Source organism: Pristiophorus japonicus, chromosome 15, assembly GCF_044704955.1.
Source record: "Pristiophorus japonicus isolate sPriJap1 chromosome 15, sPriJap1.hap1, whole genome shotgun sequence".
NCBI classification, from domain to species: Eukaryota; Metazoa; Chordata; class Chondrichthyes; family Pristiophoridae; genus Pristiophorus; species Pristiophorus japonicus.
The window spans coordinates 167,793,259-167,818,573 of record NC_091991.1 but is presented as its reverse complement, the minus strand read 5'-3'; the positions used below and the strand labels follow the sequence as shown (position 1 = coordinate 167,818,573).

Sequence of the window (25,315 nt, the reverse complement as noted above, 5' to 3'; positions counted from 1 at the left end):
TGGTTCCGCTGCGGTAATTTGCCATCAGAGTTATTTCATCAGGCGGTACTGCAGGAGCGTCAAGGTCGGGGCGAAGGAGCGGCAGGTAATTTGTAGAGGGACGTGATCGGGGCCCAGAAGAGGCGAGGGCCCAGGGGCAGCATGGACCAGCCCACACTGCGATATGTGTGCACACTAGGTCCGTGCAGCAGAGCTGGTCTCCAGTCGTCTTGATTAATCCTTGCCACTGGACCAAGACCTAGCTCTGTCAAGCCCGTGTGGTGGCTGGTGTGCAACGACCACCACACGTTAAAAAAATCCACGCACAGGCACCTTCCACCCTTCAAGATTTAGTTCAGGACCTGGAATTCTAGGTCCTTCATTGAAACACCTGTGAACTTTTTGACGTGGAAACAAGTCATCCTCGATTCAAGGGCCTGCCTATGATGACAATGGCAAAAGCCATTTCTACAGTGCACTTACAGAGCAACAAAGCAAACCAGCAATTGCAATCTTTTTGCCTTAAAGCAACGTAACAAAAAAGAGAGGTTCGACTGGGCGGTACAGTGGGTAGATGACAATGTGGTTTCACCTCTTGAACGGCACTCAGTCCAGCTCACAGAGGGTACAGGTCCCCGCGGGTACGGTAGCATAGTGGTTAAGTTATGGGACTAATAATCCAGAGACATGAGTTCAAATCCCACCATGGCAGCTGGGAAATTTAAATTCAGTTATTTAAATAAATCTGGAGTAAAAACTAGTATTAGCAATGAAATAACTGGATTGTTGTAAAAACCCCTCTGGTTCACTTTAGGGAAAGAAATCTGCTGTCCTTACCTGGTCTGGCCTATATATAACTCCAGACCCATAACAATCCTGTTTACCCCTAAATGCCCTCTAAAATGGCCCAGCGAGCCACTCCGTTATTGGCAGCTCATCATCACCTTCTCGAAGGCAATTGGGGATGGGCATTAAATGCTGGCCTTGCCGGTGACGCCCACATCCCATGAATGAATGCATTTTTTAAAACTGCAAGGGTCCTAAACTGAAAGACTTTGAGCTCGAACTCCTTGGGAACTAAATGGATCCAGTCAAACGTAAGCATAGCAGGTGAAGTGGGCTATCGAGCTCTGTTATAATTAAAGGGTTAAGAATGGATCTCGGAACTAAAACGAGCTGACATAGGGTTTTTTAGTGGTCAACTTTCCAAAGGTGTTTAAAGGGAAATTAAATGTGGGAATGATTAATTGCTATAAGATATGTCATCTGAGGACAATTACAAGGTGGCAAAACTGTTGAACCACAGGAAGCCCAGAGGGGCAGCTAAACAGAGCAGGGCACGTTGGAAAAACTCCATCTGGTACGAGATATAGGCGACTGATTGTGATGTGAAAGGGGATTCGTCAAGCAGCAATTGTGCATGCAGGCTTTGGGCCAATTAAATGGCATGGGGGGGCCGGGCACAAGGCTGGCATACATCATTAAGTGTATAAAAGGTTGCTTGGAACTTTGTATCACTGGAGAGGCCTGGCTACAGACAACCAGCAGGCAGGCTCTCCACCGGTGCAAAATAAAGACTACTTGAATCTTCGAACTCAGACCTGATGTTGGGTGTTTATTTTAAATACTCCACTACAGTGGGTATGGGAAATAGATGGCATCAGGCCATTTAAGGCAGAGTTGGTGCAAAGTGAAGAGTGCTTTACTCCACTGCCTAGACCATGCAACCTGGGAGAGCTTGCATTATGGCAAAAATGTGCTCCTATCCCCCAGCAACGAGATTCCCTACTTTGATGAGCTCAAAATTCTGTCTGCCCGCAAAATAAGTTTTAAACTCTTAGTTACTTTGTAAAATATTAATACGGTGCTGAAGAATTAGAAATGATTGTCCTCGCAGATGCACTATTGTTGCTCAAGAGAGAGGGGCAATGGAGAACAGTCAGTCTGCAGTGTCCACCACCGAGACCATCACTCAGCAAGGTGAAGTCCAATCAGAGGTGACCTAGTTAGTTATATAAAGCTCTGGTTAGACCCCATCCGGAAAACTCTGTTCAGTTCTATGCACCGCACCTCACAAAGGATCTATTGGCCGTAGAGGGGGTGCAGTACAGATTCACATTGACTAGACTTGTATTCCTTGATTATAGAAGATTAAGGGGCAATCTAATGGAGGCGTTTTGAGATGATTGAAGGATTTGATAGGGTAGATAGAGAGAAACGATTTCCTCTGGTGGGGGAAGTCCAGAACAAAAGGGCACAACAGTAAAATTAGAGCCAGGCGGTTCAGGGGAGATGTCAGGAAACACTTCTTCACACAATAAGCTGTTGAAGCTGGGGGTCAATTGAAAATTTCAAAACCGAGATCGATAGATTTTTGTTAGGCAAGGGTATTAAGGGATATGGAAGCAAGGCGGGAAGATGGAGTTAAGATACAGATCAGCCATGACCTAATTGAATGGTGGAACAGGCTCGAGGGGCTGAATGGCCAACTCCTGTTCCTACATCCTGCAGCTCATCCCATGCCGGAGTTCAGGCTTAGTGCCTGGTTGTATTAAAGTACCTGTCTGGTAACATTCAGCACGAGTTTCCATCTCCTCTGTGCTCTGCGCACCTCCGACACCTACTAGTGTTTACTGACTCCCACAAATGTAACTCCAGGAGAGGGCTGCCTGCTTTTTTTCCGATCCATTTTTATTCTTTTATATTCTCCTAGCCTTGTCATTCCAAATGGAAGTTCAAGTCTTGGCTTGGCTGCAATATATATTAGAATTCGGAAATTTTAAAGGAGTACATTTAAAAAAAAACTCTCCCCTTCTTTGAATAGCCCGCCCTCAACCTTCCCCACCAAGTGGAACCCGCTACTACTCCCTGGTTGGCAAGGCAGACTGATGTTGATAGATTTTTGTGAACCAAAGGTATTAAGGGATATTGGGCAAAGGCGGGTATATGGAGTTAGGCGCAGATCAGCCACGCTCTCACTGAATGGCGGAACAGGCTCGAGGGGCTGAATGGCCTCCTCCTGTTCCTATGTTCTGTGCCAGGTGCTGTTCCTGGGCCATCCACTAGGGGACACTGCAGGCTAGGCCTTCGGTTTGTGCTGTTGGGAGGCGGAGAGTGGACTGGGGGCTGGGATGGGATCAATATCCCACACGCCATGGAATAGTGAGTTAGCTGCGTTGTTAGTGAGTTTTAACTAAACAGGTAATAACTTTTGCACGGTTATAAATACATACCAGCTCCTCCTCACTATGCCCTTCATTTCTGTTTCACTTTCAGTCAGTCTAGGTACTCACCGCTCATGAAACAGAAACACATAGACGGTCCCTACACAGGCCATTATCCATATGATCCAACGCATGTGAGATGTCCAGGGGCCCAGCTCCCGCAGGTTCAGCCTATGGAAGGGAACAGCAGCACATTAGCTTGGTTCAATTCAACATGGGGTGAGGGGAATTGGGGGCTTGCAGGGCAAAGCCAGGGTCTTGTTAATGGAACGGGCGCTTATTTTAGAGGTTGCTGTGACACAGGAGTCACTCAGTCGGCTCTGAGCCGGTTAGGGGCGCGAGATTTGTTCATACGATGCCACGACCCGTGAGGGCAAAGTTCAAGTGATTCTGAACTCCATGATTGGACTGCTGTCTTATATTCTATGAGTGGCTATGGCAGTAGGTCTGTCAACTCTGGGGAAATAGGATAAGGCAATACCTTTAGCCCTGAGTATTTGACAGAGTGGCTGTAGATAGGAGTTGTGAGGGATGTTACCAACACTAACCCGGAAATGAGGAGGAATTTCTTCTCTCAGAGGGTCCTGAATCTTTGGAATTCTCTGCCCCAGAGAGCTGTGGAGGCTGGGTCACTGAATATATTTAAGGTCGAGTTAGACAGATTGTTGAATGATAAGGCAGTCAAGGGTTATGGGGAGCGGGCAGGGAAGTGGAGTTGAGGCCACGATCAGATCAGACATGGTCTTATTGAATGGTGGAGCAGGCTCGAGGGGCCAAATGGCCTACTCCTGCTCCTATTTCTTATGTTCTCATGTAACCCTTTTCACCTTTGATTAACAGCTCTATCGATTTAAAACTGTCGGTATGAAACTGAGGAGATATGTAGGGAGCAATTTGTTTATGTAGAGAATTGCTGGAGCAGGGAATGTGTTGCCACAGTTGTCGAGACCATTGCAATTTTTAAGGGAGCGGTGTGTTAATATTTGAAGCAAAGCAGGATAAAGTGCTATGGGGAGAGCGCAGAGCAGTGGGAGTGGTTTGGGATTGCTCTAAAATAGAACTGACACGCAATCTGACGGGCTGAATGACCCCCTACTGCGCTGTAAACTTTAGGGTCCTATGGTAGTCCTTTGCTGGCTGTCGCACTTTGTAACATTTGTCCCTGAGCTTACACTATCCCTCATCTTGCTCCTCTCATTTGCAGTGGGCAAGTACCCCAGATGGTGGCAGTACTGAGCCATGCACGCTGAGAATCCCAGTTCAAATTCCTGGTCTTCCCCGAGTTAGAGATCTCAGCCAGGGTGGTGGTAGGGAAGGCTTTATCACAATCCGGAGACCCCCCCCACCCACCCCCACCCCGCTGGAAAGCACAGACCGGGTCACGGAGCCAGAATGGGATTGGGCTCAGCTGCAATGCCTTCCATGGTCGAATAACCAGGTGAAGCACATCACATAAACGAACCTGTACCACCAGCACGAGTCAAGAACAGTGGGAAAATCCGCATAAAACCTCCTGGAATGGGACAGTGGAGACAAAAACCTTGGAATCATTCAAGAAGCACCCTGGGTGGGGGAGGGATTTTAACCCACCTCGCTCAGCGCCGTTAAAATCACTTTGAAAAACGTTCCATATCCTTCCCACTCCATTCCTGCCCAACTGGGCCCTAACTCTTTTTAGGCGGCCGACGTGCCCGCCTGACACGGTTGGGAGCTGCGGGCCGCCCCACTCAGGAAGAAGAGAACCCTCCCCCCTGCCGGCCCTGATTAAGGTTTTTGTCTCAACTGTCCCATTCCAAGAGGTTTTATGTGGATTTTCCCACTGTACTTGACTCGAGCTGGTGGTACAGGTTTGGGTCAGGAGGAGTAGGAGTGCTCCTCCGAGCCCCACAAGGAAAGTTTGGGCCTTTGCAGCCCACTCCCTCTTCCCACCTGTGAGACCCTACCTGGGCCCCAAGCTCCGGAACTCCCTCCCTAAACCTCTCCGTGTCGCTACCTCTCTCTTTCCTCCTTTAAGACGCTCCTTAAAACCTACCTCTTTGACCAAGCTTTTGGTTACCTGCCCTAATTTCTCCTTGCATGGCTCGGTGTCAAGTTTTTGGCCTTATAACATAGAAACATAGAAAATAGGTGCAGGAGCAGGCCATTCAGCCCTTCTAGCCTGCACCGCCATTCAATGAGTTCATGGCTGAACATGAAACTTCAGTACCCCCTTCCTGCTTTCTCGCCATAACCCTTGATCCCCCGAGTAGTAAGGACTTCATCTAACTCCCTTTTGAATATATTTAGTGAATTGGCCTCAACTACTTTCTGTGGTAGAGAACACTCCTGATTTTACTGCGTTAAAGGTGCTATATAAATACAAGTTGTTGTTAAACCCCCCCTTGCCCCACACGACTTACCTGATGACAAGCGGGCCACCTATTGGCTCCCATCTATCTGTAGCTGTTTCGAGCGGGCAGGCTGTAAATGAGGCCCAGGTGTTAAACTAGCCTGGACTTCACATTGATGACATCGGGGGGGGGGAGGGGGAGTTCTAAAGCTCACTCTGGCTCCCCCCCATCCACCTAAAACCCACTCCCAGTTAAACCCCCCCACCCGATGCTGTGGTTGGGGCCAGGATGGATAACTTAGATTGAACCGATTAGCCTTCCTCGCCTGCGCCAATCGTGAGATCCCATGGCAAGAAACGCATCCCTCGGCAATAAAATAAAAAGCCGGACGCGGCAGAGAACTTTACGGGCTCGCCGTTCAACACACTTCAAAACCTGCTGCCTGCTAAATTGAGCAAATTAATTCACATCCGCGTTTCCTAGGAGACCGGCTCGTACATTGTTGCAAATCTGAGTAACTCCTTAAATCGGAGAAGATGAGAAAGAACTCCTGCTGTAGATTCAGGGCAATCTCGCGAATTTAGCCTCAAACTCTTATTTAAATCAATTTGATAAATAAAACATTCCTTCCGCTGGTGACCGCTCCTGGAGCTGTGGGCGTTCATCAAATTCACACATTTAAAACAAAAATTCCCGTCCCAATAAATCACCGAATTCAGGCAACATTAAAAGTGGAAGAAAAAAACCAAGAAGAATGGTGTCTTATGCATAAATCTGCCCTCACGATCCACTCCAGCTGGTTCTCGAACTTGCTGCCCAAGAATGAAGCTGTGTGATACTACGTGTGAAATTATTTTAACAGGGTGTGATCCCGGGCTGGCTTTTTAGTTTAAATGAGTTAATGCCTTACTTAAAGGGGTACTCGGAGCTCCCTCACGGAAAACGAGCCAAAGGTGGGCAGCGGAAACGCTACAAGGACACCCTCAAAGCCTCCCTGATAAAGTGCAACATCCCCAGTGACACCTGGGAGTCCCTGGCTCAAGACCGCCCTAAGTGGAGGAAGTACATCCGGGAGGGCGCTGAGCACTTCGAGTCTCAACACCGAGAGCATGCAGAAATCAAGCGCAGACAGCGGAAGGAGCGTGCGGCAAACCAGTCCCACCCACCCCTTCCCTCAACGACTATCTGTCTCACCTGTGACAGAGTCTGTGGCTCTCGTATGGGACTGTTCAGTCACCAAAGAACTCACTTCAGGAGTGGAAACAAGTCTTCCTCGATTCCGAGGGACTGCCTATGATGATGAGGTCGGGACTCTGTGCGATCTTGTTAAACGGGTGATAGCGAGTGGGGAGTCCAATTTACAACTGCCCCTATTTTTATTTCTGTTTACGTCTGTGGGCATAAAAATGGGGAGAGAAGTAAAACAGGATGCCAACTCGCTTTCACCCGTGTCACCCCATCACACAAAGTCAAGATCTACCCCAAAGCATCAGACAGAAGAATCTCATACAAGTGTAATAAGCAGGGACGCATTAACCATGGGGCTGCAGCCAAATAAATGTAGGAAAAAAAATATAAGGCTTCCCAAATAGACTGAATAGAATAGACAATAAGATAGGAAAAACAAGACTGGGTAAAATAGATTCACTTGTTTGTACCTATATACAGAAGTACCGATATACACGAATGTACCTATATACAGAAGGATCTATATACATTAATGTACCCATATCCAGAACAGAGTATGTACAAGCCTGTTTTATTTCACATGTTATTGAGAGAAATTTGCATATATGTACAGAAATCTAATATTGCAATGTTGCCAGAACCAGAATATATACCTACTTGATACAGAATATATGCTTTCATCGTTGAATATACTGGCCTATGTTTTGATACTCAGAATCAGAATCATGTATGTAATGTAATGAACATGAACAAACATAACTATCGGCCCAGTTGGATCAGTTTGCCCCAGGCCCATCAGGCCCTTAGTCTGGCCCTGGCATTAAGTATATATGACAGAGTCATTACTAGACAATTAATCCTTACTACCCCCACTAGACCTGCCTATTCCTGAGTTTAGAAGAATGAGAGGTGATCTCATTGAAACATACAAAATTCTTACAGGGCTTGACAAGGTAGATGCAGGGAGGATGTTTCCCCTGGCTGGGGAGCCTAGAACCAGGGGTCAAATCTCAGAATAAGGGGTTGTCCATTTAGGACTGAGATAAGGAGACATTTCTTCACACAGAGGGTGATGAATCTTTGGAATTCTCTATCCCAGAGGGCTATGGAGGCTTGGTCCTTGAAATATAGAAACATAGAAAATAGGTGCAGGAGTAGGCCATTCGGCCCTTCAAGCCTGTACCACTATTCAATATGATCATGGCTGATCATGCAACTTCAGTACCTCATTCCTGCTTTCTCTCCATACTCCTTGATCTCTTTAGCCATAGGGTCACATCTAACTCCCTTTTGAATATATTTATCTAACGAACTGGCCTCAACAACTTTGTGATAGAAGATTCCACAGGTTCACAATTCTCTGAGTGAAGAAGTTTCTCTTCATCTCGGTCCTAAATGGCTTACCCCTTATCCTTAGACTGTGACCCCTGGTTCTGGACTTCCCCAACATCGGGAACATTCTTCCTGCATCTAACCTGTACAATCCCGTCAGAATTTTATATGTTTCTATGAGATCCCCTCTCATTTTTCTAAATTCCAAAAAATATAAGCCTAGTCGATCCAGTTGAGTATATTTAAGACCGAGATCAATAGATTTTTGGATATTAAGGGAATCAGGGATATGGGGATAGTGCAGGGAAGCGGAGTTGAGGTAGAAGATCAGCCATGATCTCACTGAATGGCAGTGCAGGCTCGAGGGGCAGAATGGCCTACTCCTGCTCCTGTTACATGTGTTCTTATGTTTGTCGCACATCCCTTCTCCCCCACTTGTTTCATGACTCCAGGCCCTTGCTCTCACCCAAATAACCAGTCTTCACATCTGAACCCAGGCAGTGAGTGATGGCAGTCGCTTTACCACCGCAGCCCAGCTTGATCTGCTGCTCGCCTGGAACCAACACACATGCACGTTTCCAGCAAGGGTTGTAAGATAGCAATCAAGAGCGTGAACCCTAGCTGATATGTATTCACCCCCCTGCCCTGCCCCGCTCAAGCCCAGCAACACTACTCAGACCAATTGTACGGCCCCCCCCACCCCTGCCCACCCCTTCACTGTCCTGGCTGAGGTAAGCTAACTCAGTATAGGACAGGGATTGAACATGGAACCTCCCTGGTCTTTAAGGCTCAGTACCACACCGTGCGGTTGATTCAGCATTGGGCCATTCCTGCTCAGAACCTGGTGGATGCACTTTTTCCTCTGTGTTCACTAGGTCTTGATGCAATGCACTTCTGAAGATGGAGTCCAAATGGGGTTGCTAACTCTGGTTGGACGGATTCCTGGAGGTAGCGTTACATGACCCTCCCGCCTCCAACTGCCCCACCCCCACACTCCCGCCATTGGTCGCCCGACATAATCATCCGCACATTACATCACCAATTGAAAGCCTGGGGACTCTTCCTTACCCGATTGGATGATTCTTGACTGTCAGTCAAATGGCTCCCCACCTCTCCCCAACCCCCCCCCCCCCAAATCTCCCAATACTTATATAACTAAGAAATTAAAGTGTACAAAAAAAATTTGGAAAAAAACTTTTTTTAATGCCCAATAACTGTTTCTCCAGGGCTGGTGGAAGCGGTATCCAGGAGATTAATCTTTAAATTCCTGGAGACTCCAGGACAATCCTGGAGGATTTGGAACAATGTTAAGAACATAAAAACATAAGAAATACGAGCAGGAGTTGACCATTTCCCCCTCGAGCCTGCTCCGCCATTCAATACGATCACGGCTGATCTGATCTTGGCCTCAGTTTCACTTTCCTGCCTGTTCCCCATAACCCTCAACTCCCCTATAGTTCAGGAATCTGTCTATCTCAGCCTTGAATATATTCAATGACCCAGCCTCCACAGTTCTCTGGGATAGAGAATTCCAAAGATTCATGACCCTCTGAGAGAAGAAATTCCTCCTCATCTCCGTTCTAAATGTGCGACCCCTTGTTCTGAAACTAAGCCCCCTAGTTCTAGATTCCCCCATGAAGGGAAACATCCTCTCTGCATCTACCTTGTCAAGCCTCCTCAGAATCTTATACGTTTCAATAAGATCACCTCTCATTCTTCTGAATTCCAATGAGTATAGGCCCAACCTGCTCAACCTTTCTTCATGTGACAACGCCTTCATCCCAGGAATCAACCGAGTGAACCTTCTCTGAACTGCCTCCAACGCAAGTATATCCCTCCTTAAATAAGGAGACCAAAACTGTACGCAGTACTCCAGGTGTGGTCTCACCAACACCCTGTACAGGTCCCAAGAAGGTGTGCACCGCGCGTGGCTGGACAGTAATCCGTAAGGTCCCGCGCAGGCCACTCACCGGTTTTTACATTGTAAATACTGCGCATGCGCAGAAATTTAAAGGGACCGCGCATTAAAAGAAACAGGCCGGGCAGAACAAGGTGCAGTTAACAGGGAACATTGGTTCCCAACCCTGAGTCCTAGGCATTCAAAGCCTTCATTTTCAACAGTATTTCAAGAGACTGTGAAAACAAAGAAAGAACTTGCATTTATATAGCGCCTTTCATGAACACCAGACGTCTCAAAGCGATTTACCAAAGCCAATGAAGTATTTTTGGAGTGTAGTCACTGTTGTAATGTAGGAAACGCGGCAGCCAATTTGCGCACAGCAAGCTCCCACAAATAGCAATGTGATAATGACCAGATAATCTGTTTCTTTGTTATGTTGATTGAAGGATAAATATTGACCAGGACACCTGGGATAACTCACCTGCTCTTCTTCAAAATAGTGCCGCGGGATCTTCCACCTGAGAGAGAGCAGACAGGGCCTCGGTTTAACATCTCATCCGAAAGACGACACCTCCGACAGTGCAGCGCTCCCTCAGCACAGCACTGGAATGTCAGCCTAGATTTATGTACTCAAGTCCCTGGAGTGAGACTTGAACCCACAACCTTCTGACTCACAGAGGAGTGTGCTACCCATTGAGCCATAGCTGACTGTGGGACTTTGGCTGAATGGCAGCAAAAAAACCCTGAGGTATTAACAGTGGTGAGAAAGTCATTTCAACTGCTGTGCCCATCAAGGGGATGCTGTCAGTGTGTCACAGTCGACAGCATTGATACATCCAGATGAGTTGAACTAGACGAGGGAAAGAGTCTGGGTAAAGAACAGAATTGGCAGGAACCTGCGAGCCAGTCAGTCATTCCCAGGGAAAAGTGCTGGGAAAACCGATAAGGGAAAGGGATCATTTACGGAAATGTGACAGGGAATTAGAGATGGGTGGGGTGGGGGGGGGGGGGGGGGGGAGGGGTGAGAAAGGCAGGAAAAAAATTAAACGGAGAGTAGGGAACAGAAGCAGAGTTTGAAAAGTGTAAAAGACATTCAATAAAGTATGTTAAGAAATGCATACATCATAGCAACATAGGACTACAGGATATAGTAAAAGCACTGCTGTCAAAAGTGGGGAATCCCATTCAGGGTTAGTTTTTGCCACTCTCCCATCCATATACATGTCTTTTGCTTTCATAAATCGTCACCCTTTTTTGTATAAAGCCTTCTTCACACAACAGTCAGTTTACCATGGCAACCAGGGTCACTTTTTATCAGGATGAAGATTTGGTAACGAAACCCAAATTGAAGGCTGGTTTGCTTTTTGTTGGGAGAATGTGATCATTTTGAGAAGTGTGATCAGAAATATTATGTTCCACTATATTTGGTGGTTGGAGTTTTAATCTGTGGTGTCATGGGTTTCAACACCTACAACTCCTACCTAGTAGGGCTCTGATTTAATCTGTTTTGTGTGTGCACGGATTTATGAAAGGGAAATCATGCTTGACAAATCTTCTAGAGTTTTTTGGGGATGTAACTAGCAGAGTGGACAAGGGAGAACCAGTGGATGTGGTGTATCTGGACTTTCAAAAGGCTTTTGACAAGGTCCCACACAAGAGATTAGTGTGCAAAATTAAGGCACATGGTATTGGGGTTAATGTATTGACGTGGATAGAGAACTGGTTGGCAGACAGGAAGCAAAGAGTAGGAATAAACGGGTCCTTTTCAGAATGGCAGGCAGTGACTAATGGGGTGCCGCAGGTTTCAGTGCTGGGACTCTAGCTATTTACAATATACATAAATGATTTAGACAAAGGAATTGAAGTTTGCAGATGACACTAAGCTGGGTGACAGTGTGAGCTGCGAGGAGGATGCCAAGAGGCTGCAGGAGGACTTGGACAGGTTAGGTGAATGGCCAAATGCACGGCAGATACAGTATAATATGGATAAATTGAGGTTATCCACTTTGGTGGCAAAAACAGGAAGGCAGATTATTATCTGAATGGTAACAGATTACTAAAAGGGGACCTGGATGTCATAGAAACATAGAAACATAGAAAATAGGTGCAGGAGTAGGCCATTCGGCCCTTCTAGCCTGCACCACCATTCAATGAGTTCATGGCTGAACATGCAACTTCAGTACCCCATTCCTGCTTTCTCACCATACCCCTTGATTCCCCTAGTAGTAAGGACTTCATCTAACTCCTTTTTGAATATATTTAGTGAATTGGCCTCAACAACTTTCTGTGGTAGAGAATTCCACAGGTTCACCACTCTCTGGATGAAGAAATTCCTCCTCATCTCGGTCCTAAATGGCTTCCCCCTTATCCTTAGACTGTGTCCCCTGGTTCTGGACTTCCCCAACATTGGGAACATTCTTCCTGCATCTAACCTGTCTAACCCCGTCAGAATTTTAAACGTTTCTATGAGGTCCCCTCTCATTCTTCTGAACTCCAGTGAATACAAGCCCAGTTGATCCAGTCTTTCTTGATAGGTCAGTCCCGCCATCCCGGGAATCAGTCTGGTGAACCTTCGCTGCACTCCCTCAATAGCAAGAATGTCCTTCCTCAGGTTAGGAGACCAAAACTGTACACAATACTCCAGGTGTGGCCTCACCAAGGCCCTGTACAATTGTAGCAACACCTCCCTGCCCTTGTACTCAAATCCCCTCGCTATGAAGGCCAACATGCCATTTTCTTTCTTAACCGCCTGCTGTACCTGCATGCCAACCTTCAATGACTGATGTACCATGACACCCAGGTCTCTTTGCACCTGCCCTTTTCCTAATCTGTCACCATTCAGATAATAGTCTGTCTCTCTGTTTTTACCACCAAAGTGGATAACCTCACATTTATCCACATTATACTTCATCTGCCATGCATTTGCCCACTCACCTAACCTATCCAAGTCGCTCTGCAACCTCACAGCATCCTCCTCGCAGCTCACACTGCCACCCAACTTAGTGTCATCCGCAAATTTGGAGATACTACATTTAATCCCCTCGTCTAAATCATTAATGTACAGTGTAAACAGCTGGGGCCCCAGCACAGAACCTTGCGGTACCCACTAGTCACTGCCTGCCATTCTGAAAAGTCCCCATTTACTCCTACTCTTTGCTTCCTGTCTGACAACCAGTTCTCAATCCATGTCAGCACACTACCCCCAATCCCATGTGCTTTAACTTTGCACATTAATCTCTTGTGTGGGACCTTGTCGAAAGCCTTCTGAAAGTCCAAATATACCACATCAACTGGTTCTCCCTTGTCCACTCTACTGGAAACATCCTCAAAAAATTCCAGAAGATTTGTCAAGCATGATTTCCCTTTCACAAATCCATGCTGACTTGGACCAATCATATTACCTCTTTCCAAATGCACTGCGATGACATCCTTAATAATTGATTCCATCATTTTACCCACTACCGATGCCAGGCTGACCGGTCTGTAATTCCCTGTTTTCTCTCTCCCTCCTTTTTTAAAAAGTGGGGTTACATTGGCTACCCTCCACTCCATAGGAACTGATCCAGAGTCAATGGAATGTTGGAAAATGACTGTCAATGCATCCACTATTTCCAAGGCCACCTCCTTAAGTACTCTGGGATGCAGTCCATCAGGCCCTGGGGATTTATCGGCCTTCAATCCCATCAATTTCCCCAACACAATTTCCCGACTAATAAGGATTTCCCTCAGTTCCTCCTCCTTACTAGACCCTCCGACCCCTTTTATATCCGGAAGGTTGTTTGTGTCCTCCTCATTGAATACCGAACCAAAGTACTTGTTCAATTGGTCCGCCATTTCTTTGTTCCCCGTTATGACTTCCCCTGATTCTGACTGCAGGGGACCTACGTTTGTCTTTACTAACCTTTTTCTCTTTACATATCTATAGAAACTTTTGCAATCCGTCTTAATGTTCCCTGCAAGCTTCTTCTCGTACTCCATTTTCCCTGCCCTAATCAAACTCTTTGTCCTCCTCTGCTGAGTTCTAAATTTCTCCCAGTCCCCGGGTTCTCTGCTATTTCTGGCCAATTTGTATGCCACTTCCTTGGCTTTAATGCTATCCCTGATTTCCCTTGATAGCCACGGTTGAGCCACCTTCCCTTTTTTATTTTTACGACAGACAGGAATGTACAATTGTTGTAGTTCATCCATGCGGTCTCTAAATGTCTGCCATTGCCCATCCACAGTCAACCCCTTCAGTATCATTCGCCAATCTATCCTAGCCAATTCACGCCTCATACCTTCAAAGTTACCCTTCTTTAAGTTCTGGACCATGGTCTCTGAATTAACTGTTTCATTCTCCATCCTAATGCAGAATTCCACCATATTATGGTCACTCTTCCCCAAGGGGCCTCGCACAACGAGATTGCTAATTAATCCTCTCTCATTACACAACACCCAGTCTAAGATGGCCTCCCCCCTAGTTGGTTCCTCGACATATTGGTCTAAAAAACCATCCCTTATGCACTCCAGGAAATCCTCCTCTACCGTATTGCTTCCAGTTTGGTTAACCCAATCTATGTGCATATTAAAGTCACCCATTATAACTGCTGCACCTTTATTGCACGCACCCCTAATTTCATGTTTGATGCCCTCCCCAACATCACTACTACTGTTTGGAGGTCTGTACACAACTCCCACTAACGTTTTTTGTCCTTTGGTATTCTGCAGCTCTACCCATATAGATTCCACATCATCCAAGCTAATGTCCTTCCGAACTATTGCCTTAATTTGCTCCTTAACCAGCAATGCTACCCCACCTCCTTTTCCTTTTATTCTATCTTTCCTGAATGTTGAATACCCCTGGATGTTGAGTTCCCAGCCCTGATCATCCTGGAGCCACGTCTCCGTAATCCCAATCACATCATATTTGTTAACATCTATTTGCACAGTTAATTCATCCACTTTATTGCGGATACTCCTTGCATTAAGACACAAAGCCTTCAGGCTTGTTCTTTTAACACCCTTTGTCCTTTTAGAATTTTGCTGTACAGTGGCCCTTTTTGTTCTTTGCCTTGGGTTTCTCTGCCCTCCACTTTTCCTCATCTCCTTTCTGTCTTTTGCTTTTGCCTCCTTTTTGTTTCCCTCTGTCTCCCTGCATTGGTTCCCATCCCCCTGCCATATCAGTTTAAATCCTCCCCAACAGCACTAGCAAACACTCCCCCTAGGACATTGGTTTCGGTCCTGCCCAGGTGCAGACCGTCCGGTTTGTACTGGTCCCACCTCCCCCAGAATCGGTTCCAATGCCCCAGGAATTTGAATCCCTCCCTGTTGCACCACTGCTCAAGCCACGTATTGATCTGCGCTATCCTGCGATTCCTACTCTGACTATCACGTGGCACTGGTAGCAATCCCGAGATTACTACTTTTGAGGTCCTACTTTTTAATTTAGCTCCTAGCTCCTTAAATTCGTTTCGTAGGACCTCATCCCTCTTTTTACCTATGTCGTTGGTACCAATGTGCACCACGACAACTGGCTGTTCTCCCTCCCTTTTTAGAATGGTAGATCAGTCATTGAAGGTAGGCATGCAGGTACAACAGCAGTAAAGAAAGCAAATGGCCTTCATAGCGAGGGGATTTGAGTATAGGAGCAGGGAGGTCTTACTGCAGTTGTACAGGGCCTTGGTGAGACCACACCTTGAGTATTGTGTGCAGTTTTGGTCTCCTAAGCTGAGGAAGGACGTGCTTGCTATTGAGGGAGTGCAGTGAAGGTTCACCAGACTGATTCCCGGGATGGCAGGACTGACTGGAGGAAAGACTGGATTCGGCTAGGCTTACAATCACTGGAAATTAGAAGAATGAGAGGGATCTCATAGAAACATATAAAATTGTGATGGGACTGGACGGTTAGATGCAGGAAGAATGTTCCCGATGTTCCCGAAGCAACTCTGACGAGACCATGAGTAAGATTGGCGGAGTTTATAAGGATCAATATTACCCGTAATGTTTTCTGGGCTGCGCGGCTCATTCAGAGGTCTGCGTTTTTTTCAATTTAAATCCGGCTCACCAGCTGCGACAGCACCCTGGAGCGCTACACAGTTAAAGGGAACATTGATAAGGATCGTATCAAACATATAAAGGTATGAGATATTGACTCATAAGTGTGGAGCCTGAATGAAAAGCTTAATTAAATCCGAAAGATTTGAAGATTTTGATGGAGACACATCTGCATGACTCCAATTGGACTGAATTCCCTGATTTTGCCTTTCAAAAGGGAATTGGATAAATATTTGAAGGGGGAAAAGTGACAGGGCTACGGGGAAAGAGCAGGGGGAGTGAGACTAATTGGATCACTCTTGCAGAGGCACAGGCACAATGGGCCGAATGGCGCCTTCTGTTCGTATCATTCGATGATTCTGGCAGTGAGGAGGTAGGTTCAAGAAATGCGTGTTTCTCCAACAACTAGAACATCATGTCTTGGATGTTATTTTAGGCACATTCATCACTAATGTGACGGAAATACCATCCAAGACATAAGGCTCTATTTTGGGTTTTGAGACAGGAAGATAAGAAAATGTGGAACAAGGGCTAGTGATGTGGCATGTTGGAGCAGCGGAGTGGTGTCATGGAATGGCTAGATGCAACATCCCCACCGACACCTGGGAGTCCCTGGCCAAAGACTGCCCTAAGTGGAGGAAGTGCATCCGGGAGGGCGCTGAGCACCTCGAGTCTCGTCGCCGAGAGCACGCAGAAAGCAAGCGCAGGCAGCGGAAAGAGCGTGCGGCAAACCTGTCCCACTCACCCTTTCATTCAACCACTGTCTGTCCCACCTGTGACAGAGACTGTAATTCCCGTATTGGACTGTTCAGTCACCAAAGAACTCATTTTTAGAGTGGAAGCAAGTCTTGCTCGATCCGAGGGACTGCCTAGGATGATGAGATGCCAGGCTCTAATCTCTACAGATGCTGCGGCAAACCAGCGAGAAAAAGGCAGGTGCTCTCCCCTGGCATAGAAACAGGTCACTGGGTAAAGTCATTGCTGGTCAGGTGTGAAACAAGTGGAAAAAGCAGATCCTGGGAGTGGGCCACCTCCTCAACTCTTCAGCAATAGGAACGGCTGTGTCTGGCGAGATCAGAGAATGAGATGGAGGGCAGAGTGAGCTACGAAGGGAACCTTAAAAAAAATACATAACAGGAATGTAAAACCTGTATTGGACTCTCAGACACTTGTTCAATCTCCAGTGGTAATGTGCTCTGACCCTGAGAAGGCGATGAGACCTTTGGTGGTGCCAATGGTGGAAACGAGTGTGCACTGGTTGTCCCAGCTCCTTGCTTAGCTGAACTCTATAACAAAACACTAAAGCAAACTTAGAAAAAGCTCCTTCAAGGATCTTGCTAACTATCCGTGTCAGCTGTGGCTCAGTGGGCAGCACTCTCGCCTCTTGATCAGACGGCTGTGAGTTCAAGTCCCACTCTAGAGACTTGAGCACAGAAATCTAGGTGGACACTCCAGTGCAGTGCTGAGAGAGTGCAGCACTATCGGAGGTGCCACCTTTCGGATGAGACATTAAACTGAGGCCCCATCGACTCTCTCAGGTGGACGTAAAAGATCCCCTGGTACTGTTTCGAATAAGAGCAGGGGAGTTGTCCTGGGATCAATATTTATCCCTCAACCAACATAACAAAAACAAATTATCTGGTCATTTATCACACTGCTGTCTGTGGGAGCTTCTGTACACAAACTGGCTGCCGCGTTTCCTATATTACAATAATGACGACACTTCAAAAGTAGTACATTGGCTGTAAAGCACTTTGGGACATGCGGTGGTCATGAAAGGCGCTATATAAATGCAAGTTCTTTCTTTCCTTTTCCTTTAACTCCATTAGTCACGACTAGAGTTGGTACAATGGTACACCGATACAGCATTACCCAGTTCCTAGGACAGGGACAATCTATTTATAAGCTGCATAAAAACCCAAAACTGCAAAGTAACGTTGCAACATCTCTCCATGTCCTCACCCCTACCCATCCCTAACCTACCTCTACAACCTCCTCCAGGCCTTTGCTTCTCTTTTCTTTTTTACAAAAAAAAAGACAAGTTATCGATTGGGTTATCTTGCACTCACCCATAGAGGATCTGTAGATCTCCTAGCAGCTGACTCTGGGCAGCAGTGGCATAGGCCTGGGGAGAGGTTGCTGCACCGGCTGCAGCTGGCAACTAGCTTGGGGAAAGCAAGGAACTGAGGAGAAAATAGAGGGATTTCATCCGCTAATAGTCATTTCTTTACCGTGTGCCCCATTTGCCACGATGAATTCAACTATCCGCGTGCAACCGAGGGAGGTGGGGGTGTGTTGCGAAAACGTTTTTCTGTGACACTATGTCGGTATATAATCATGCAGCACAGAAGGAGGCCATTCGGCCCATTGTGCCAGTGCCGTATTCTGAGCAGCGAGACATTTATGAAATATAACCCCGTCGAAATTACGTTATTCCATCATATCATGATCTCACAAAAAAATAAGTCGCAAGATGCTTTGGATGCCAGGGAACAGTTTTCACTGTAGAATCCGTTGCCTAGTGTTTGAAACGACCAATATAGTTGCTGCCCCTCCCGTGTACCAATCCCACCAAAAGCAGACTATTCACTGAATTTGCTGTCTGTGGGATCTTGCTGTGTGCAGATTGGCTGCTGTGTTCGCCGACATAACAACAGCGACTACTCCATGAAAATAATTTACTGGATGAAGCACTTTGGGACATCCTGGGGATGTGATGGATGCGCTATAAATACATGTTCTTTTCTTTCTTTAGGTCAATGGCATGAAATATCTGTTTTCAAGCACGATCAGTCAGTGCTGTTATGAATTCACAAATGTTACTTCTTTGTTGACTCACCAGGGGGCATAAGATGCAGCAATGAAGAAGTAGATCACCATCCTGTCGAACATGTGGAAGCAATGCTCTATTGTTCTGGATAAAGAAAGGAAAGAGTCGGGTAGAATTCCACTGGGTGCAGTAGAGGCACAAGCTTACATCGGATTCTAATACATCCACGTGCTTCGCAAAGAATACGTAGGGCATCCTCACTCTAAATGTAATCTTAGCTCCAACATAGGGTCATTGTCATTTGTCAGATTAAAACTCTTGTAATCAGAACCATATCCCCCCCACCCACAAAACAAAAATATCGGGCAGGCTCTTTTGTTTTTGGGTATGGCAACCGGGCTAGAACTTCTGAATTCAGTTACACATACACACATAATCATATACACACACACACACACACATAATCATATACACTCACACACACCCATACACTCACATACTCATAATCATATACACTCACATACTCATAATCATATACACTCACACACACAGACACACAATCATATACACTCACACACACACACACAATCATATACACTCACACACACACACATAATCATATACACTCACACACACACTCACATAATCATATACACACACATACACATAATCATATACACTCACATACACATAATCATATAGTCACACACACACACACAATCATATACAGTCACACACACACACACAATCATATACAGTCACACACACACACATAATCATATACACTCACACACACACACTCACATAATCATATACACACACATACTCATAATCATATACACTCACACATACACTCACATCATCATCATCATAGGCAGCCCCTCGGAACGAGGATGACTTGCTTCCACGCCAAAAAAGGATCAGTTCACAGGTGTTTCAATGAAGGACCCGAACTACATCCTGAAGGGTGAAAGATGCCATTGCGTGGATTTTTTTTAATGTGTGGTGGCCGTTGCACACCAGCCACCACACGGGCTTGACAGAGCTAGGTCTTGGTCCAGTGACAAGGATTAACTAAGACGACTGGAGACCAGCTCTGCTGCACGGACTTAGTGCGCACACATATCGCAGTGTGGGCTGGCCCGTGCTGCCCCTGGGCCCTCGCCTCTTCTGGGCCCGAACTCACGCCTCCCCTGGGCCCCGATCACGTCCCGCTTCAGTCTCTCGCCTCTCCTTCACCCCGACCTCGCCGCTCCTGCAGTACCTGCCCATGTTCCAATCACCGAGCTGGACCTCGCTGCCGTTGCCCTTGTGCACCAGCTCGCGCTGCTCCCTGGAGTGGTATACCGCCACGGACTGCCACTCGCAGCTCCTTTAATGGCCGCGACCTGCTGCTAATGGTCTCTCGCAGGTCCTCACATACACACATAATCATATACACTCACACATACACACACACATACACTCACTCACACACTCACTGCTCCAGAAATCAGGCCTGGGCTATTTTAACTCCTGGGCCTAATTTCAATCTGACCGGACGACATCCCAACGCATTCCAGATGGGAACCTGCAAATAATCGGCCAGCCTGGTGACCGCCCGATCACACCAGGTAGGTGGCAGGATTGGATTCAGCAGTCAGAAAGGAAGGGCGAGTCCATGTCGGGGGTGGGCCTATGCTTTCCTGGTGGAGCCCGGCGGAGCACTCTATTACCTGTTTGGGCTTCTCCTGGCCCTGGCTTTTCTTCACCACTGTCTTTACCTGAAGGGAAAACCACAGCAGTTCCCACTCAGGCCATTACAGTCAGGTTCCACTGACACCATCAGGACCTGACATGCGGTTGTAAAGAAGGACCCTGCCGGCTTTGGCCGGCATCCTTTGCTGCCTCCTTAGTAGAGCAGGTTAAAATTCAGAGCTCGGAGCCCCTGGCAACTTTCCAATGGGTAAGTAACCTGGGCGATTTTAACTGCCCACCTGCCCAGTTTCCACCATTCGGATAAGGTTAAAATTGCCATCCTTGTGCCTCAGGGTCAGAAAGTTGTGGGTTCAAGTCCCACTCCAGGAACTTGAGCACATTAATCTAGGCTGACACTCCCAGTGCAGTGCTGAGGGAGCGCTGCACGGTCGGAGGTGCCGTCTTTCAGATGAGACGTTAAACCGAGGCCCCGTCTGCTCTCACAGGTGGATGGAAAAGATCCCATGGCAATATTTCAAAGAAGAGCAGGGGAATTATCCCCAGTGTCCTGGCCAATATTTATCCCTCAATCAACATAACAAAAACAGATTATCTGGTCATTATCATATTGCTGTTTGTGGGAGCTTGCTGTGCGCAAGTTGGCTGCCGCGTTTCCCACATTACAACAGTGACTACACTCCGAAAAGAACTCCATTGGCTGTAAAGCACTTTGAGACGATCGGTGGTCGTGAAAGGCGCTACATAAATGCAAGTCTTTCTTCTTTCATAGTGGTAGCACGCTTGCCTCTGACTCAGAAGATTGTAGATTCGGGCCCCATTCCAGTTATTTGGGTATATAATCCAGGCCGACATTCCAGTGCAGTACTGTGAGAGTGTTGGAGGTGCTGTCTTTTCGATGAGATGCTAAAGAGGGGATCCGTCTGCCCTGCCAACCCCACGGCAATATTCAGCCAGGAGCAGGGAGTACTCCTGGTGTCCTAGCCAACATTTTATCTCTTAGTCAACATCGTTAAAAACAGATTAATCTAATTGCTGTTTTTGGGACCTTGCTGTGTGCGAATTGGCTGCAGCATTTCCCTACATTAGGCGACACTGACAAAGTGCTTCACTGGCTGTGAATTGCTTTGGGATGCCCTGAAATTGCGAAAGGGGATATATAAATGTAAAATTAAGGTATACCTGTCACTCAACAAAATAATACAGATTGTAGGAAAATATTAATTGCCTTTGTAATATATAAAAATTAAAAATATTTTCCAACAAAGATTTTAAAATGGCTTTATCTTCTAGAAAGTGACTATATAATGTTGATTTTTTTTAATACTATCTGAACAGAGATCTGCCTTTCTGTCATCTGCAGAGTGCACATGGAGGACATCAGTGGCCCTATTTACATAAACATCAATAAGGTTGGCTGCTTAGTCAGCGCAATGAAGTGTAGTTATTATTCTAGCCTATGCCCATGTAGTTGATGGTTTACGATTAGTATTTAATTGATCAATTGACAAGTGGCAGAATATCAATGAACAAAAACCCAGTGACCGACATTGGCCAGAAAACTGATAATCTCAGTGACTGGTTTCCATTTGTTGACACACTGTGACTTAGATTCTACTGCCTCCCACAGCAAGGGTAAGTGCGATCCGGTAATTCAAGGAGTGTGAGATGGAACCTGCATTTCCCACTCTGACAGCATAACCTCGGACAACAACCTGCATCCCCCCCTTACCCATGTCCCACCGAGACATACCGTCAATCAGATCTATTTAGTGGCGAATATGAGGCAGCTTTGTGAAGGACGTCGTCTGAAGAGAATCTAAACCAGCAACGAAGGTACAGTGCCCTCGTACACCATGCCACCAGTTGTCCACCTAAAAGAGGAGATCTTCAACTTGTCTGCCTTGGCTGGTTTTGAACCAACTCTTGGCACCCCATTTATCCACCGTCAACATTCATTCCCTCCACCACCGGCGCACCGTGGCTGCAGTGTGTACCAAGTACAAGATGCACTGCAGCAACTTGCCAAGGCTTCTTCAGCAGCAGCTCCCAAACCCGCCACCTCTACCACCTAGAAGGTCAAAGGCAGCAGGCGCATGGGAGCACCATCACCTGCAAGTTCCCCTCCAAGTTACAAACCATCCTGATTTAGAAATATATTGCCGTTCCTTCTTCGTCGCTGGGTCAAAATCCTGGAACTCTCTCCCTAACAGCACTGTGGGAGCACCTTCACCACACGGACTGCAGCGATTCAAGGTGGCGGCTCACCACCATCTTCTCAAAGGCAATTAGGGATGGGCAATAAATGCTGGCCTTGCCGGCGACGCCCACATCCCAGGAACGAATAAAAAATAAAGTGCTTTACACAGTGTTACTCAGCACCGCCCCCAACCTCAACTAAAATGAAACCCTTATGCTATGTGCTCTGTGTCTGGTAACTCGATGCACAGATGCCATTAAATACCCTGTGTCAGTGGTCAAATTGTGACAAAACGTGGCTTACCGCAAGTGGCTTTTCTTCCAGGAGATGGTGTGAAAGACGGTGGAGACAATGAAAAGGCCGCACAGCCCGAAACCGTAGATCCAGGCCGAGATCATCTCCCATTGGTCGTCGGAAAGGCCGTAGAGGATGGAACTGCCGAGGATGCTGGGAATAATCCAGAACTGAAAGCAAGAACAGGTGCAGTAAGGACACGCGAGGTCACTGGCTTGGTTGCTCACATATATTCCGCTGCTGCACATATAGGCAGTGAGATTTGGATGTAAAATGTGAGTTATGCCATCTATGCTTGTTACTTCTTTCTTGCTTAGTTCCTTTATGTTGTCCACCTTTCCCCTAAGGGCATGGCCTGCTCACAGACCTCTGCTGGCGTTGCCCCGCAACTGGGCAGGATGGAAGCCACACAACAAAGAGGATACCTGGACGAGTCACTGTCGCATTCTCCCTTCCCCACCTCCATCTCTGCGTAGAAACCTCACCACTAACATAACATAACCCACCCACTCGGGGCCTGCCTGAGATCAGAATCTCACTTGGTAAGGAATATATGCCGGTTTATGTCCTCTGGTGCTATTGTACCAATGCCCCCTAACGCTCGGCCAACCTATTATTTCCAAAGCTTTGTCGACATGCCCATGTCGAACAATTGCACATTGAAAAGCTGCCCAAGGCGACCTGAAGTTGTTGGCAGTCAAACAAAACCTGGGACGCCTTCTGTTCGTTTAGACCAGAATAGCTCGGAAGGAACATAGGAATTGCTAGACGAGAAAAGACTACCTAGTTCGCCTTCTACCATCCCAGTAGAGGCATGACACAACGATAATGGAGTGGTTGATTAATCATAGCAATCAATCTCTATCAATTAATCATGGCTGAACTGGCAAACTGGTTTCCTGTAAATCCTAAAACCTGCCAATCATGGAGTCTAGTTGACAGCATCGCTGATGTATCATTGGTGCATTAGCCAGGAGCAGTGGGCACGCCCATGTCTACAGTCTCGAAGCTGCTTGACAAAGCAAGTGTTTGCAAGTCAGGCATCTCTGTACTGACTGGCTCGCAATCAATGATTAGGAGCAAATCAGCTTGATTTAGCCTATTACAATAAAGTTCATGACATCCCCCACAGCTTAAAGTACTGATTAAGGGAGAGACACAGAGGCTAATGTTTAGAAAATGCGTCATCTAATTTGTTCATTTTTAGTCCAAATCTCAGTCTCGGTGCTCCAGGATGAATACATTTATTCCATTACTGGTTTAACCTAATGAACAATAGTTGCTGTGGAGCAAAGGTATTTTCTTAAAGGAAAATTCCAACCTCCAATCTGTGTCTAACTAATGCACCCAAAACTCCCAGGAATTAGTTCAATTTTATAACTTCATCTGGGCTTGAAGAATTTTTTTTTTTTTTCCGTAGCCAATCTTTCCAATTCTTTGTCAGATCACAAACGCCAGAGGTCACCTTGCACACATCAAGGATCACCCTGTGCTAATGCTCTTAGCCAAAAGGCCTAGAGCCCAAGCACCATTCCTGGAAGTACTGCAATACCAGGTTCGTGCCATGGAGGTGGATGGGTCAGCAACCCCACACACCTCCTATTTCAGAAGAATTAATTGAAAAATGTGTGAGTTAAGTTGCGACCTAGATATTCGGGAAGTGTTTAATGTGTACAAACGAGGGTTCAATCTTCTTTTAATATTAAATGGCTGAGGAGGATTTTCTTTTGTCTATTTATTAATGCAGGAATTGACTTCTTTTGACCGACTTAGGTTTCAACATTTCATATAAACCCATTGAAATTACAGACATTTCACAGAGGTAGTGCTTGGAAATGTGTATGAAAATATCCACAAATTATGTATTTGCATAACTCACAGAACAACAGACTGCTACAGGTTGAACCTCCCTGATCCAGAACTCCCTTATCCAGAACCACCCCTCGTCCAGAACCATTCCCGGCCACCGGGTGACGCATGCGCAGAACTCCGACATGAACAAATTGAAGTCCTTCCTTGCTGCCGACTCCCGCAATCGCTGGCCTGACCCCGCGATCCACCGACCCACCTCCTCACCCCCCCCCCCCCCAATTCCACAATCTCTCTGCCGCACTCCCAGCCCCAAGCCAGCCAGCTCCAATATCCCCTTGCTCAGTACCTGTACCATCCAATTTAACATGACCTCCCCTCGTCCAGAAAAATCCCTTATCCAGAACAGGCCAGGTCCCAAGTGTTCCGGATAAGGGAGGTTCAACCTGTACTGGTTTCAGTTTTTTAAAGTGTAAATAATTTTGAATTATGGGGTCTGTGGAGTAAAATATTCAGTAATGTCAGCCCTTCATTATAACACAAGTGTGAAAAAAATAGCAG

At 46.6% G+C, this 25,315-nt stretch overlaps 1 protein-coding gene across 2 annotated transcripts in view; it reads right to left on the bottom strand.

Annotated features, from left to right (window-relative positions):
* mmd2a (monocyte to macrophage differentiation-associated 2a) overlaps positions 1-25,315 on the bottom strand; it is a 130,190-nt gene that overhangs the window by 5,432 nt on the left and 99,443 nt on the right. For both annotated transcript variants that reach the window (XM_070901284.1, XM_070901285.1), the window contains exons 3-5: positions 22,955-23,115; positions 18,826-18,900; positions 3,273-3,374 (exon numbers count right to left, since the gene is read on the bottom strand). In XM_070901284.1, the coding sequence (XP_070757385.1) occupies positions 3,273-3,374; positions 18,826-18,900; positions 22,955-23,115 (338 nt within the window). The remainder of the gene's footprint in view (positions 1-3,272; positions 3,375-18,825; positions 18,901-22,954; positions 23,116-25,315) is intronic.